Below are 17,764 nucleotides of genomic sequence, written 5' to 3' on the forward strand. Positions count from 1 at the left end.
TGTGATCTTTCTGTAGTTCACACGGGCTACAGGAATATTTGAGCAACTATGTCCACCCCCTGGTTCCCTATGTGCTATTCTATTTTCATGTATATTCTTGAAAAACACACTAAAATTAGTTTTCCATGAAAAACACCCAAATGCTGGTTCTGCTCCAACAGCCAGAACAGCTTGTGTAGGAAAAAAATAATTCAAGAAGTATTTTGCCCTTAAGTTACATTAATTGCTCAGGCACCAACATTACATATTCTGATGCAATTTTTGGATTACTAAATAGTTTTATGAACTACCATCTGAGACAACAATCAAAAGATTCTATTTAGTTTAAAATAATAATGGCAATTAAATAATTTTAAAATATCAAAATAATAATAAAATTATAATTCTTAAGAATTTTTTCTTAATGGGATAGGCTTGGGATAGGGGCACTTAGATCTCAAACACAGGATGCATTAACCCCAATAGCACAGAGAGCTTGGACTTCAGATCCCCACACCCATCCCACCACAGCTGAATGATTCCCATGTTCCCCTCCCACACATCCAACCTCCTGTGGCATGAATCTCCTGGATGCCAAACCACCTTTCTTCATCCTATTTACAAAGAAATAAGGGTGCAAGCCCTACATAGACCTGCTCTTGAAAGTACTTGGCTGCAGTGCACCAAGATATCCAGTGTTGCCCAAGATATTGCTCTGGTAGGACGGGCCAGAGCATGGAGAAATCCTAAACAACTGCAGTGACTGAAAAACCTCACAGGACTACCCGTGCAGCAAGGGAATGGGCCACTTTTCACAAATCAGCAGTTACAATGAGGGTTTGAATTTACCTTTCTACCCAGCACCTGCAGTTTTTAATGATATATTGCCAAGATAAGGAAAAATACAATAATCTGGGAGTAAGTCAAGCTTTAAGGCACCCTCGGATTTGTAAACAAACACCCAAACCTCCCAGCACTGATAAAGCCTCCAGCTACACAAGTTCTTTCACAGGAATAGGTTCCAAGTTGCCTCCTGTAGTTGGAGTAACGAGTAGGCTGAGAGCGAATTTAACATCCGTCTCCAATGGCAGCGCACCTCTATGTACTGTGCTACCCAAACGCGTCAGTTAATAAAGAACATCTCCTCAAGCTCTGCCTGGGCAGGGTCAGGCTGGACATCAGAGAAAAATTTATCACGGAAAGGGTCACTGGGCACTGGAACAAGCTGCCCAGGGAGGGGGTTGAGTCACCTTCCCTGGAGGGGTTTAAGGGACGGGTGGACGAGGTGCTGAGGGACATGGGTTAGTGGTTAATAGGAATGGTTGGACTCGATGATCCTGTGGGTCTTTTCTAACCGAGTGATTCTGTGATTCTGTGATATACAGCTGCACAGTAGCCTATGACAATATATTGTAACTTCTGATACTCTCATCATACAATTCCCATTAGGGCTCATCATTTAAAATGCAGAAGGTTTTCTTTTTCACCTCTAAATATAGAATCACAGTGTGGTTTGGGTTGGAAGGGTCATTAAAGCCCATCCAATTCCAGATCCCTGCCATGGGCAGGGACACCTCCCACTGGATCAGGGGCTCCAAGCCCCATCTAACCTGGCCTTGAACCCCTCCAGGTTAGATGCTCTGGGCAACCTGGGCCAGGGCCTCCCCACCCTCACAGCAAAACATCTCTGCCTAAGATCTCATCGCAATCTCTTTCAACTTAAAACTGTTCCCTTTCGTCCTGTCCCTGCACTCCCTGATCAAGAGCTCCTCTCCAGCTTTCCCGGAGCCCCTCTCAGGACTGGAAGCTGCTCTAAGGTCTCCCTGGAGCTTTCTCTTCTCCAGGCTGAAAATGCCCAGCTCTCAGACCATCCTCAAACAGGAGATGCTCCAGCCCTCGAATTATCTTCATGGCCTCCTCTGGACTCACTCTAACAGATCCGTGTCCTTTCTGTGATAGATGAACTATAACTGATAAGAACACCCTCTCATTAGGTGTCTCCTGCTCAGGAACAAGCTGCTGGTGCAGAGCAGGAGGAATGCCACCAATTGATGTTGCAGAGAACAGATTTATCCTGCACCAGCTCTCTTCCAGGCCATCCATTTTGCTGAAAAACCTGCTTATCTCCGAGCTGAACATCAAAGGCATCGCTCCTGCCTCCCAGAACAAAGGTTTTGCTGTACCCACACCACCAGCTCCACATGGCTGGGCAGCCTGGGTATTTTTAGCTGCCTGAGAAGCACCTAAAAGGGATCAAGTCCCAGAGATAAAACCCAACAGGGCCATTATCTGTACTGTTATAACAGCTTCTGGTATCGCTTTGGCTGTTTAAGGCCCTTACAGACTCTGAGAAAGTCTTTTAGAAAGAATCTCATCAGTGCAAGATTTTTTTAGGGGATGAGGAAAAGGAAAACCAACTGCCTTGCAAGTACGGGACAGAAATCGCGAGGTGGGTGCTGGTCTCTTCTCTATGTAACAAGTGATAGGAAGAGAGCAAATGGCCTCAAGTTGTGCCAGGGGAGGTTTAGATTGGATTTCAGGAAAAATGTCTTTCCTGGAGGAGTGGTGAAGCCCTGGCAGAGGCTGCCAAGGGCAGTGGTGAAGTTTCCATCCCTGGAGGGGTTCAAAAACCATGTAGACAAGGTGCTTGAGGACACGGTTTAGTAGGCCTAATGGGGTTGGGCTGATGGTTGGACTGGATGATTCAGCTTTAATGATTTTGTGATTCTACGATTCTAACCTCAGACCAGTAATTTCATGAAGTCACCGCTTCTGCTCGTCTGTCCTCACCATCCCTCAATCCACCACTGCATAAAATCAATCAAGGCAGCATAATCCCAGGCAATGTCCCCTCCCACCTCCATACATTGTCTCCTCTGAACTGCCAGGAGCTCGCACAACCAAAATGAAACCTACTCAGTACAGCCAGGGGCAGCCCCCAAGGCTTGCAGTTGTGGTTTTTGCATGAGAAGCATTCCAAGGTAAAGAACCCACCACCACAGCCAAGAAGATGCTTGGAGTTGCTTGGTCGAAAGGGTGAGATTCCCGCCACCAACACCTTTGGCAAAGGGACAATTAACAGGATAAGCAGTGGAAGTCTGTTCAAACATCATGATCTAAAAGCCACTCTGAAAACACAGTAGGAGCTATTCAAATTTTCAATTATTTTCTCCTCATCACTCCAATATATGTTAAAGCCTGAAAAGAACCTGGTATTCCGTTGTGCTCCACAGATATGTTCCACTGCAAGTGACGTGCCTGATTTTCAAGTTATAAAGCTGACAGCATGACGCAGGCAAAGTTACTCTGCTGTCAGATTAGGTGGCCCACTTGAAAGGAAAGCCCAAAGGTCCAGCCTCTGTGTATCTGTTCATGGAGCAGAAGCACCCCTGGAGAGGGCTGTGTGGCACGGGAAGGCGACATGCTGATTTCTGATGTTCAAAAAGCTAACAAATCAGGACAAGGAAAACACATTTGCTCAGATACACGAGTTCACAGACATGCACAGAGACAGGTAGGACTGAAAACCAGTCTACTTGAAGCAGGCTTGAGTGTTTTTGGCACTTGGCAGAAGGACACAGGAAAGGTTAAAGACCATCTTTTGTACAGCATTAGAAAATGCTTTTGGCACATCAGCAGCATTAACACGATGGCAACGTGCCATAAAACACAAAATGGACCCACGAGAGAGCCTGAGAACATGAGGGAGCTTGTGGGTTTGGTTAGACACATCCTCCTTCGGCAGCCTTGGGCTCACGTTACTTCCCAGCAGAAAGAATTTCACCAAGATTTGTAACAAATCTCAGACAACAATGCTGTGATTGATACATCAACCCTTCCAACCATCCTATTCTTGGTCAAAAACCTCTTAGATACACTTCATGCTAATGGAGAATTTTTCTCCTTTCATGGCAGGGTGTGTAACTGGATGGGCTTTAATGCCCCTTCCAAGTCAATAAGTTCCGTGATCCCATGATTCTAAAGGCATCCCAGCCATCCAAGTCTTCCAAGCACCCTCCCAACTTTCCAGGACTGGAGTATTCAGAAGACATGTCTTCTGATGGTCTCTGCATCGGTCTCCTTGCTCTCCTCAAGGGCTCTGCTCTTACTCCAGATTATTCCTCACCATCACTGTTGGACTTAGGCTGACTCTCTTCACATTTCAGAGCCCACCACCAGGGAGGTTCTCCTGGATGCCTTTTTCCCCCTTTCCCTCCTCTACGGGCTTATCAGTTTGTGCTACAGCACTCCTATGCTGGTGCCTGTCACAACGAAGGATGAGGACAAGGCTGAGTAACTTAAGGCCTTCTTTGTTTCAGTCTTTTATAGTAAGGAAAGTTGTTCCCTCTGTGTACATCAAAGCTCCCATGATCCAAGAGGAACTGATTAGAGATTTGCTTGGCATACTAGACATCCACAAGTCTATGGGGCTGGATGGGATCCACCCAAGGGTATTGAAGGAGCTGGCAGATGTGCTGGCCAAACCCCTTTCCATCATCTTCCAACAGTCCTGGAAGACTGGGGAAGTCCCAGTGGACTGGAGGCTGATGTTGTGTCCATCTACAAGAAGGGCCCTGGGGTGTTGGTTGACAGCGACTGAACATGAGCCAGCAGTGGCCCAGGGGGCCAAGAAGGCCAATGGCATCTTGGCTTGGATCAGACATGGCGTGACCAGCAGGTCCAGGGAGGTTCTTCTCCCTCTGGACTCAGCACTGGTGAGACCGCTCCTCGAATCCTGTGTTCAGTTCTGGGCCCCTCACCACAAGAAGGATGTTGAGGCTCCGGAGCGAGTCCAGAGAAGAGCAACGAAGCTGGTGAGGGGGCTGGAGAACAGGTCTTACGAGGAGCGGCTGAGAGAGCTGGGGGTGTTTAGCCTGGAGAAGAGGAGGCTGAGGGGAGACCTCATTGCTCTCTACAACTAACTGAAAGGAGGTTGCGGAGAGGAGGGAGCTGGGCTCTTCTCCTAAGTGACAGGGAACAGGACAAGAGGGAATGGCCTCAAGCTGCAGCAGGAGAGGTTCAGGCTGGACATCAGGAAAAAATTTTTCAGAAAAAGGATCATTGGGCACTGGCAGAGGCTGCCCAGGGAGGTGGTGGAGTCACCATCCCTGGAAGTATTTAAAAGACGGGTAGATGAGGTGCTGAGGGACATGGTTTAGTGATTGATGGGAATGGTTGGACTTGATGATCCGGTGGGTCTCTTCCAACCTGAAGATTTTATGAGTCTATGATTCTATGGTAGCCTTGGTTTCTGGCCAAGGCCATTTCTATGCACAGGACAGGAGTACTTGCTGTTCTTCTGGTATGTTTTTAGGCCAGAGCAAAATAAAGAGGTCCTAAAAGCTCCAGATCCAAGCAGCTGACATTCAGTGCTGGAAACTGGGTAGAGGCTCTTTGAGGATTCCAAGGTCACTTAGCAGAGTTAAAACTCACAGCCTTGTGGCAATTGTAAGGTTCCTGGGGAAGAACAGGAAGATAACTGGAGGCTGGACCAAATGGCCTCCTGAAGCCCTTCCAACCTTAATTATACTACAAGAGCTTCCACCTCCTAAGATCTCAAAGCTGTTTGAAAACCCTCAAGACTAAACACATTGTAAAGCTTTTTTCTTTTTTTTTTTTCAGAGCTAGGCACTTCATCGTTTGTTTTCATGTGATAGGTTTAGTCTTTAAAAATCCAACCTCAGTTGAAGAGCCCTCTCTCCTATTGCAAATTCCCATTTTAACCTTGTCTAGTCCCCTTTTTTTCTAAATGGTGACAAGACTCATTACTGAAGATCTATGACAACATTTACCCAGCCACCCCTTCCCCAACCTTACACTAAAGATCAAAGAAAGTCCATACTGTGAAGCAAGAACGTAAGCGACAAACCCTCCACATTTGCACTAATCTTTCATTATGTTGCCAGGACCCCCTCGATGCCATTTCAAGTCCCAAAGTATATTTATCTGCTGTTGTAAGTGCTAATGAGATGACTTGCAATTATGCTATTGTGGTCGTGCACCCACTGTGGCTGGCTCTCCCCGAGAGATGAAATGTTGCTGCCGGTGACGCGGGGGTGAAGTTTTTCATCCACAAACTGGTCCTTTCAGTTGACAGGCTTTGCTGAAATTTTCATAAAGCTGGAGAACACTTGCAGGTTATTATAAAACAGCTGATTAGAGGGCTTGTAATAAGGGTCTGTGAGTAATGACAGCATTCCCCACTGACAGGTAAATATCCAGATAACTGGCATTTGATGTCAGGGGGAATAGATATTGTGTTTCAGGTTTTCAGTAAAAAAAACACGGATGCAAAAAAGCAGCACCAGGCAGATCTACAGAAAAGTTGCCCGTCTTACCGCTGTTGCCCAGGAGTCGCTCCATCTAAAGCGATATCACCAGCAGCAACTACTGCCAGGTGCTTCAGAGGAGGAGTGTTATCAGCCAATATGGTATGAGGGAAACTTTCCTTACGATCTTCATAACTCTCAGGAGCTGTTTCAAGCCAGCCTGAAGAATTTAACAGCTTAATAGCACAGAGACCAAATTAAATGGTGCTGAATATCAAGCAAATAATCTGACCTCCTTCTGAGCGAGCACTGGCCGAAATGCTATTTTAAGGGCATCAAATTAAGTTCTATTTGTTCTCATTTCTAAGGAGTCTTCCTGGGACTGGATTTGAAAAGGGCAAAGCCTCAACTCTGTCTCATCACAAAGACACAGCCAGAGTGCCTGTACCTGAGACGAGAGCTGAGCTTGTGGGATGTGCAGGCTGGGAGAGCCTTGTCATGCCTGGGAAGGCAGTCAGGTTGCATGGAGGAGAGTAGCCACTTGACAGGTCACCTTGTTCCCAGACAAGTTGTACATCTCCTTAAATCCCAACAGGGACACTACTCTAAATAATGGATCCAAAACCTTTCCCTCTGATGCAATGTGACACTCCCACCTGCAGGCCATTGAATCTGTCCCATGCCCACAGATCCCACAGGACCAAAAAGAATTCATTGTGTCCTTCTCATTGCTTTGCTGAGGAGCTCCTTCCCTGCTCCTGCTTTCCCACCACTCTTTGCCTTACCCTCATTCAAAAACCCTCAGATCCCTTCCACAATCAGTAAGATATTTCCTGGCACAGAATATATCCAAGTCTCACTGGAAACTCTTCCCAAAGACAATTTGTTGTTCATGCCATAGCAGAATCAATCTCTGGGCCTCCACAAAGCAGCCACATGCAGCAGGAAGGCAGTCATAGTCATAGTCACCCTTCCAACAGGCTGTTCTCAGCATCAAGGCTTATTTTGTGGTTGAATCTTTCTAACTTCAACTTATAGCTACTGCATGCTACAGGTTTTTTTGTGCCAAAGGGTCTGAAAACCATCCCACATGCTTACAACCACGCATGTGCAGAGCTCAAGTTTCTCTGTCCTCAGTATCCCAGTGTTTCATAGCCCTGATCTGATAACACTTTCTCCAGTATTTCGTCATCATCACTGCTGTGCAGAACTGGAAGAGGTATGAACTGCCCTGTCCACTGAAGGGTTCTTTCTCTTCACAGCATCACACTGAGCTCTCCTGTTGAGATGATCATACCTAAAGACTCCGGACTTTGCACTTACTCTTCACACCAAGGACCTTCAAAACAGGCATCCCAGCTTCCCAGGAAATAATCCCACCTTCCATTTCTTGTTCCTATACGTATTTGATAATTCAGGACTGAACAAGGAGTCCAGTCTTTCTTACGAGATCTTTTTATCTAGGCTGTTATGAAAGAGAGATGATAAAAGATAAACTATTCTCCCAACGTTACAAGCCTGGTTTAAAAAAACCAAACCAGACCAACCAAATACAAATGCAAAACTCAGAAAAGCTGAGAGAAGACACAACTCCAAACCCCAACAGAGTAAAGCTGAAGGAACAGTTAAACAAGAAGCCTACTACAGATCATCCCTAGCTTTTGCTTCTCTACCTCAAAGGAACAGAAGATGCATGCAATTCCAGTGTTTTGCAAAACTTGCACAAACTACAGGCCTGCCTGAGGTCAGCCAGAATTTGACACCTCTCCTGCAAGGACAGGCTGAAAGAGTTGGGGTTGTTCAGCCTGGCGAAGAGAAGGATCCAGAGAGACCTTAGACCAGCCTTACGGTGCTGAAAGGGGCTACAGGAGAGATGGGGACAGACTTTTTAGCAAGGCCTGTTGTGACAGGATGAAGAAAAGGGGTTTTAAACTAAGGGAGGGGAGATTTTGACTGGATATAAAGAAGAAAAGGTTTACAATGACAGTGTTGAGGCATTGGCACAGGTTGTCCAGGGAGGTAGTGGAGGCTCCATCCCTGGGAGCAGTCAAAGTCAGGTTGGATGGTGCTCTGAACAACCTGATCGAGTTGAAGATGTCCCTGCTCCTGCAGGGGGTTGGACTGGATGACTGAAAGTCCCTTCCAATACAAATCATTCCATGATTCTATGGTTCTATGACTTAGGCAAATCTTCAGTTATGTGGCCAATGTTCCTTGACACTGCAATGTTAACTGAACAGGAGACTCCCCCAGACATGTTTTTTCTAAATGCCAAGTTCCACTGAAGAACAACTTCCAGCACCTATAGTCTGTACACTAAATACAATCCACTTTTCCTGAAAAAACTCTCGCAAGAGAACTCAGGACAAAGGGACAAAGTAAGGCTTGAGACAGTGAAGAACTCCAGCTCCTGGATAACACTGAAGAAACTAAAAGTTGCAAGCAATGGCTATCCCTGCACAACCAGGAGCAGAAACATGGTGATAAATGGTGAGACCAAGTAACCATGTTGGTAGCAAACATCTGCCAAAGATGTTCAGAATGGTCCTAAAGCAAAGGAAACGCCAACAGACTACCCAAGCCATAAGCACCCCATCAATGCACATGAAAGATGTTTACTGTCTTGCAAGTTTCCACAGGTTAAAGCCCATTCTTTAACCTTTTATAAAAACAAAGACACCAGCGAAATGCGGGTGGCCCTTTTTACCATGCACTCTTCATCCAGTAGGTCCAAGATACCAAGTTTTGCCTCTATAAGATCTATGCAGGGCTGGTTATCGTAGAAGTCTATGAGAGTCCAAGGGATTCCCTCCTTCATATACTCTTCTTGTTCCAGCTTGAACACGTGCTGAGGGTGGAAGAACAGCAGAGTTACTGACTGTGACCCAAGCCAGCCCAGCACAGTCCCTTTCCCATTCACCCACTCATCCCCACTGGAGCAGAGTATTCCCTCAACACATCCAGAAGCCACAGACACTTTAGATACTCTCATGTACAGGCATTGTACAGGCTCTGCTATTTACACAACTTAGCTTCCAACAAGGAAAATAAAGGCATTACACTAGGGAACCATTGGGCAGGAATAAAATAGCTTTAAATGACTTTCACTAGAAAATGACTGAAGCTGTCACTACATTTAGCTGGGAGCCATACATTGAGATGGCAATGACATCTATATCTCTCAGGCTGAGATAAATACCTCTCTCTCTAGTGCTCTGCTGATTAAACTAGTGACCCGCAGCGGGTCCACAAGCTGGGAGCAAAGCCAGCACTGAGGGTGTGTGCCCCCATCTGTGAGCAGAACTTCACAAATAGCAATCGTCACCCTAGAAGGGATATCAGCAGCAGTATCTAACTGACTCGAGAACACTTCTGTTGCAGATTCTTACTTAAAAAAAAAATAAATCTCTGCTCTGCTCATAAATCTCAGATATCTGCCCACGCTGATAAATTGTCTATTTCTGAGATAGTCTAAGCATATTAAAAATGATTTTTCAAATGTACTTTTTTCCTCAAAGATAGCTTTTTAAAATCTCTTCAAACATGCCATCTCAGAGTTTGAATTTATAAGCTTCAGAAGTGATAGTAAGACATAAGAAAGATATGAACAGTGCAATACCATCCATAATTTACTTCCCATTTTTAGCAGCAATGATCTGATCCATTAGATATACTGTAAGTGTTCATGACCATGCACATGATGGGGTTACAAAGTGCCAGATTACTCTACAGTCCTTAGCTGCTCAAATTTGACAATTTTTCCCTTCTATTCTGAAACTACCAGTAGGTTTTTTCCCCTGCTTACAACAAAAGCATAAGACAACACCTTATTGGTTTTGTTTTCAGTGCAGGTAAGTGCTTGCATCTAATAAAACAGAACAACCTCACGTTTTTGTGAGACATGTTCAGGTGAAAAATGATAAGTGTGTCCAATCCTGCTACTTAATTCAGCACTTTAGTTTTAGAGGCTTAAGCCACACTTAGCAGGCTGGTTTCCACCCATGCGTTGTCACACACTGAAAGTCAGGACTTGGCACAAGATCATCCTGGCTGAGCTCAGTTTAGGATTAAAACTAAATAAAAGAAAACTGGAAAACTCTCTGCTTATTCAAAACCACCATCAGAGCTTTCCATAAACTGTTTGCAAGCCTGCTTCCAGTATCAAGCTTATAAATCAGCTGAGCAACATTTTCAGCTTCATATGAATATTTAGTGCAATTGCAGTGCACGATTGTCACAACCTGGACCCACAAGCCACATGCTCGTGTCCAGCCCTGATGGAGCGGCAGGGAATTAGATTCGTTTGCCTGTGTGGCAATCCGGAGGCCAATAAGGTCACTCCTAGGGTAAATATCGAAAGCAGTATTTATTTCTGGCTCCAGCAAACATAAACACACCAAGATACTGGGGCGCATAGCCAAAACATGGGGGTGCAACCACCCAACGATCATTGCCTGGGAGAGATGGTATCCCAAGAACTACATTCATGCTGGCCAGGATGCACGTAACTGTCACTAAGCAGAAGCCAGACATACAATAATCCCTCCTTGATACATCTTCTGCTAAGTTTTATGGAACATTTCCAAGCTGACCTTACCGAGTTGAACTGCTGCTGAAGCTTTTCGTTGGCATAGTTGATACAAAACTGTTCAAAGCTATTCACTTCAAAAGTTTCAAACCTGCAAAGCAATGAATAAACCAGCATGAAGTTGCTTTGTCTCAAAACCTGCTTTTTTTTCTGCAATGGTTTTCATCTGTGTGATGGAGAACACCCGTTATTTAACCATCTCTTCGCAATCCCCCTGTCCCACATCTACACTTTATTCTCCATTTCCTGAAATGTCTATCTTTCCCTTCCACAACTCAAGGGATTCAAGCCATTTCTTCTGCTACGCATGAATGAGACATTCAGTATGACTGTAGCTTCCTGCCCATCAGCCAGCAGTGCGGTCTGAGACAAGAAATGTTAACAGTCTCTCTCGGGGAAAAATATTACGAAATATTAAGTCCAAATATATTCACAGCAAAGGTGCTGAAGAAAGAGTAGCTGCTGTCTTAAAAGACCCAACACAGTATTTTTAATGCAATTCAATAGAGCAGGAGAAAAAGGTATTAAATTCATAATTGTAGCCTCTGTAGTGCATCCCTGAGAGCACAAAAATTAGATACACATGAGCAAGCAAGTTCTCAGAGGCAGAGGGAGAAATGTTGCTTTCAGCTCCAGTTCCAATACCTTCCTAAGAAGGAGCTTGATGTTGGTCTCTTGCCTACAGGACACCTTAGAGCAGCTTCCAGCACTGAAAAGGGCTCCAGGAAAGCTGTAAATGAGCTCTTGATCAGGGAGTGCGGGGATAAGACGAGGGGGGATGGTTTTAAGCTGAAAGAGGGGAGACTGAGATGGCATCTTAGGAAGACAGGCACAGGGAGCCAGGCTTGCCCTTTAAAAGGATATTTTTCAGCTACCATAGAGAATTAAGTTATTTATATTTCCATTTTTAAGGCACAGTTGGAGAGGAAGCAGAAAAGTCTTTGACACATGACTGTAAGGATTAAATTCAAGGAAGAAGTGGCAAATCTCCCTGCGCTTAATGAATAAGCTGCCATAATGATGAATGTGTGGCAAAATAATTGCTCAGGTAACAGGTGCTGTAGAAGCTGGAAGAACAATCTTAAAACACTAAACAAATGAGGCTGTTTTTTCACCCCAAACTAGTATTTCTAGTAGTTTCTGAGGACTAACTGGCTATTATCTGTGTGATGCAGCTGATCCCCAAGTATCATCAGGTGATAATGCCCTCACCACATAAAAAGCCTGAGCACTCAGGGAAAGGCAACACAAAAATGCAAAAGAGGAATGGGAGAAAGACATCTTTTGTGTTTTTTATCAGCCCCAGGGTCCTTTAGAAGACCCTAAATTGCTCTCTCTCGATGTGCAGCTGAGCAGGCATTGTCCCTGGAGCCAGTGCAGCCCATGCTGAGCAGAGGATGTTCAATCCCTCCCTGTCCCAGGAACTGAGCTTTGCAATGTTTAATTACAGGCTGAGAGAGTTGGGGTTGTTCAGCCTGGAGAAGAGAAGGCTGCGGGGAGACCTTAGAGCAGCTTCCAGTTCAGCTTCCAGGGGGCTGGAACTGAATGGGCTTTGAGGTCTCTTCCAACCCAAACCAATCTGCGATCCTGTGATTCTATGATTAATGATTAAGCAAAATCTGGTGTCTGGGACCAACAAATACTTATATTAAACAAATGGACAGAGCCTCAGTGATGAATGCATCCTTGAAGAGCTCCTGCCATGCTCAATCCTGGTTTCATCAAACCAAGAAGATCAGCATCTTCTGCTCTTCCAGCTAAATGGTCACTTCCCCGAAAATACCAGCTTCTGCAGGAATCATGATCAGAGCGACAGGATAAGAAAAAAATGAACTAAAACAGAGATGGAGGGGCACGGTGGCCTAGTCTGAAAAAAACCATCAGATCAGGGATACAAGAGGAAAAGATATCAGAGCAGGAACTCTTCTCTGCTTCAGAGATGCCAAATTTGATTTGTGAACATCTCAGTGAGGGCTGGTCAGGGACAGAGCAGCTGTACAACATCAACTCCAAGGGAGATTTTGAGAAGTTGTTAATTAAAGGACTCTGCTAGCGCAATGTGCTAATTGATGGAGCAGTTTGGTTGCTGGCTCCACGTGTGTACTCGCCAGGAGGTCCTGCCCACGCGAAGTGCCTGTGCTAAGATGATATCTCAATGGGGAAAGCAAATGAATGACTGGCTTGTTCATTTCATTTCATTTCATTTCACCTCATTTCATTTCACAGCCTATATCCTTGTGCGGACAAATAAGGATATCCACTACTCAAGCCCATCACCATGGCTTCCAGGAAGGCACATTCTGGCTTGGGCACAGCTCCCATGAGCAGATGTTGGGAGCAAACATTTTGGGTTTTCTCTTGTTACCAACTCTGCTGAGTGACTGGTATCTCCTAAATCTGCTGCAGCACCAGGGTTTATGCTGAAATATTTAAAGTTCATAAATAAGTCCAGCATACAGCTGGCTGCCTGGATGTTCACACTTCCCTTCACACAGCAAACAGAGGAAAACAAGCTGTTCCCACCAAGTCCAGGAATGCCAGATGAAACCATTCTTCAGATGGATTGCAGTAGAGCCACTACAGCAAATTACACACTTCCAATAAACACGTAACGGTTTTTAACGCTGCACTCTCTCACCCTAATGCTAACAGAGGATGATGGATGTGAAGCTGAGCATTAGAGACTCAGGAGACAGACCCCACAGCCTCATACCCTCGGTTTGGACCCCATCCCTCGAAATCGCACCCATGTGGATAGCCCTTTTCCAGCACAGTTGGGACATGGGGTTCTTGGGATGTCAAGGATGTGCAGTGGAGTCTGAGTACGGATTCTAGTTTCTAGTTTAATTCCTGTCAGAGAGGAAAAGATACAAGCAGCAACATTTTTAAAAAAAACCAAACAAACCATCCAATATTTGGCAGAATACATTAAAGCTCCCAAATAATCTGAGACTGGAGAACCAAACCATTTCAAGGATGGCAGAGTCACATTATGAGCACTCAAAGTCCCTGCGTTCCTAATTGCTCGGCATTTAGACAGTGATACCACCTTCGGAAAGGAAGTTATGGTCTCTTTAGGAGAGTAGAATTACTCAGAAACATGATCTAGACCATGGCCCCTGCAAACCTGCCTCTTTTGGTAGGGCCTGCAGGTCCCTATGGAAGAAAACCTGCTGTACCCTGTGGGGACACCAGTACTTTAAAAGCATCTGCTGGCTCACGCGCTGGACATGATGCACAGAGACCTGCAGCTAAGGGAGGTTTTTCTTCCACACTAACAGGTTTTCAAGCCCAGCTTAATCTTTCATGAGCGTTATCCTCAAGTCTCCTTTTATGCAGATTTCTGAAGGACCACATTTGACTTTCTAACTCACACATCTAAATTTCTGCACTGACCCACTACCATCCATGTGGCTCCATCTCAAAGCTTTATTTACCATATCCCAGCCCACAGAAATCTCTATTTGCAAGGACGCTGATGAGAAACAAATTTTCCTTGTCATATGGTTTTCAAATCACACTGTGCCAATCCCATGTGGTTATTTAAGATCTTCCATGACCTGTGTTACCCACCAAGGAGGGTCCAGACACTTGCAAACCTCTGAGAGCAACCTCACTGTCTCAAGCCATCCCATCAAACTCCCAAACCAAAGAGGACTGCATTCTTATCATACTTGATAGAAGTGTTCCTGTAAACCTTGCTGTATGGTGTCAGTCCCTGATGGAGACAAGCAGGCAGCGGGCCATGCTGATTCTCCAGCACTGACTTCTGGCATCCTTTCTGCTGCCGTTGCTGTCCAGCCAATGTTAAAATCAACATCCCAAAGGCCAGTAGCTATAGAAACCCCACAGAGGTTTTTTGCACTAGATCCAATTCCAGTAACTGTGCAGGTATCACAGCCATAAAAGCTTTCTGTAGCTGAATCACAACCAGTTTGGCAGGGTTTCGTTCTGAACTTTATGTTCAATGGATTTGACAGACCTTACAAGGATTCTGTCGTTACAGATTTGGGATTGAACAAACACAGTGACTACACTGGGTCGGGGACTGGTTCCTGGAGCAGCTACAACTCATCCATTCCACTTTCCCCTCCAAAAGAGGAGCAACTGAGCATTGTAATACATATTATATATATTTAATACAGTGGCCTTATAGCAGCCTTTCAGAACTTAAAGGGTCTACAGGAAAGCTGGCGAGGGACACTTCATCAGAGAGTGCAGGGAGAGGATGAGGGGGAACGGTTTTCAGCTGAAAGAGGGGAGATGGAGATGAGAACTCAGGAAGAAATGCTTTCCCATTAGGGTGGGGAGGCCCTGGCCCAGGTTGCCCAGGGATGTGGTGGCTGCCCCATCCCTGGAGGGGTTCAAGGCCAGGTTGGATGGGGCTTGGAGCCCCTGATCCAGTGGGAAGTGACCCTGCCCATGGCAGGGGGTGGGACTGGATGGGGTCTAAGGTTCCTTCCAACCCAAACAAGTCTATGATTCTGTGATTCTATGATTACAGGAGCACAGGAGGTCACTGCTGTTCTACTTCTCACTTGCTCTCCAAAGAGACATAAAATAGACAGTGTTGTAAGAGAGGAAGGAGAAAAAACAAGCACAGAAGGCCTCTTTCCTCTTTCACCCTAAAACTGACAGAATTTCCTCCTTTTTTCTCTGTCTTCTGCTTCTTTGTAGCACTTCAGCTAAAATGAACTCTTCAAATGCAACTTTCACGCCCTTTTTCTACCAGCACTCAAATGCCAGAATGACAAACCAAACAGTAACTGGCACCCAGTCCAAATCTAAAGCATCTCATAGCCCCTGAGGCTGCAGGCTGCAAGCCTCGCTCTTAGTTATGGCAGAGCTCTTCGCACTTACACCTCCACCACAGGTTCCCACAGTCCTCCTAGAGCTTTCACCGCACAAGGACCCTGCAGGAGCGGTGAAGGTAAAGTAGTTCCCTCAAATCCCACAGCAACCCCAAGCAGAGCCAAGCTTGATCTTCGGTCTCCGCATCTATCAACCGTTTGATAGGAACGGTTGGACTCGATGATCCGGTGGGTCTCTTCCAACCTGGTTATTCCATGATTCTATGATCTGCGCCTTTACATCCAGCTGATCTTTAAGCTTGATGCTTTAAACACCATAGAAGACAGAAATCCCAAATGAGAACAGGATGGGAGGCAAGTTGCAGAAGTGAGCACTCAGGTGGTTCTGCATGCACTGTTTCAGTGTTAGGGTTGTGCAACCTGAAGGAGACTCAAAACTGCAAACCACACAACATGACTGTGCTTTTTTGCATCCTTTTCTATCATTCCCACACCCTGCCAGAAGCCAAGGCCAAGCATGTGCTGCCAAAAGGGCAAGACAAATCAGAAAGCACTAATTAAAAGCCTTAAAATTGGAAAGCATGCCTACCCATAGATATCGAGCACGCCGATGAAGGAATACGGCTTGTCAGTGCTGTGCAGGGCCTTGTTGATGTGCTGCACAATCCAGTTGAAGAGTTGGGCGTAGATGTGCTTGGCCAGGGCATTCCTGGCGTTCACCACTTGCTGGACAGACATGGTCTTCACATAGGTCTCGGCCCTGGTGATGAGCTTGCGATGGCAAAGCCAGTGCTGCATCTGGCTGTGCTCCACGCCCAGCAAGCTGCAGAAGTTCTTCAAGTGCTCATCCTTGCTCTGGGGGGGTGACAAGAAGCAGTCAGACGATTGGTGACACTCCATAACTGCAGTTTTAATGCCAAGTTCTCACAGCAGTGGAAGACATTAGCAGCATTTCATGCCTATGTGGGGAAATACAGTGTTTCTCTGTTGCTGACAGAGAAATTGATAAGCACTCATCCAGTTGGACTAGTCTTCACGGTCATGGATGAAATGGGTGACATGGAGCTCTAAATGGTAGCACACACTATGTCTTTCCTCTGCTCTGGCTATCCTTGAGGCGTTGAACTTCATAAAGAACAGGTTCCCACAGTGATTGCCAACAGGAAAGAACACTCTCTACTTTACTCCTCCTTGAGCAGCAACTACACAGTCCGTCAGAGCAACCTTGCTTAAGCCTCTAGTTAAAGCTTAGGGTATGCTATTACACCATGCCTTTTACAAACTAAACACATTTTGAATAACAACATCACAAAGTATGCATTACCAGAAGGGACTGTGTTTTGCATAATCAATAAAATGAAATGTGAATTTCATGTTCTCTAGTGCATTGTACTTTGCCCCCCTCAGACTAAGACCAGTTCTGAGTTTTTATTATGTTCTATTATGCTGTTATTAAGATAGTGGGCACAGTCTTTTGGACAATGAGAAATCAATTTCCCTTTCCTTGGTGTAATAATATATATCTAAAGGAAGTAAACTGATTCCAGTTAGATACGTGCCTGCATAGAGCTAGACAGGTTTGGGGATGGAGAGAAAACTGCACTTCAAAAGACCTCTATGATGCTCTTTTGCTCTGATACCTTTTTGATCATGGATTCAAAATCATAGTAGGATTGATTTAATACCATGTCGTTACATCCAAAGGTAATTAAACAGCATGAACTCCATTACAGAACTCAACACAGTCAGAGGAGAGGACTTCGACATATCCGTGTTGCCAAATGTCAAGCAAATTATCCCCAGAATCCAACTAATTGCAGACGACATTATCTCAAGGGTACCACTAAAAGTGTGTGCAGAACTGATTTTAGTACTTTAATTAGGAACAAACAACCCAGTCTTGGACGCAGTGATAATCAGCAGGACAGTGTTTTCCATATAATCGCTTTTTTACCTCCTGAAGAAACAAATAAACAGAAAAAACACTACTAAGGCATATTTAGTCTTATTTATTCTTGTTAATTAACTGTGCAGTGCTCCTTTGAATACCGGATGGCCACACTACAAGCAGCAGCCTCATGGATTTGCCTATAGCAAAACGGTTGTAGAGCATCACA

The 17,764-nt window shown here is 45.2% G+C and overlaps 1 protein-coding gene across 1 annotated transcript in view; it reads right to left on the minus strand.

Moving 5' to 3' along the window:
- Positions 1 to 17,764, minus strand: part of MYO5B (myosin VB) — a 161,092-nt gene that overhangs the window by 76,349 nt on the left and 66,979 nt on the right. Inside the window, exons 10-12 of the mRNA XM_069880976.1 lie at positions 16,237 to 16,502; positions 10,846 to 10,927; positions 8,956 to 9,096 (exon numbers count right to left, since the gene is read on the minus strand). Coding sequence (XP_069737077.1) covers positions 8,956 to 9,096; positions 10,846 to 10,927; positions 16,237 to 16,502 — 489 coding nt within the window. The remainder of the gene's footprint in view (positions 1 to 8,955; positions 9,097 to 10,845; positions 10,928 to 16,236; positions 16,503 to 17,764) is intronic.

The sequence above is a fragment of the Phaenicophaeus curvirostris genome, chromosome Z, assembly GCF_032191515.1.
Source record: "Phaenicophaeus curvirostris isolate KB17595 chromosome Z, BPBGC_Pcur_1.0, whole genome shotgun sequence".
Lineage (NCBI taxonomy): Eukaryota > Metazoa > Chordata > Aves > Cuculiformes > Cuculidae > Phaenicophaeus > Phaenicophaeus curvirostris.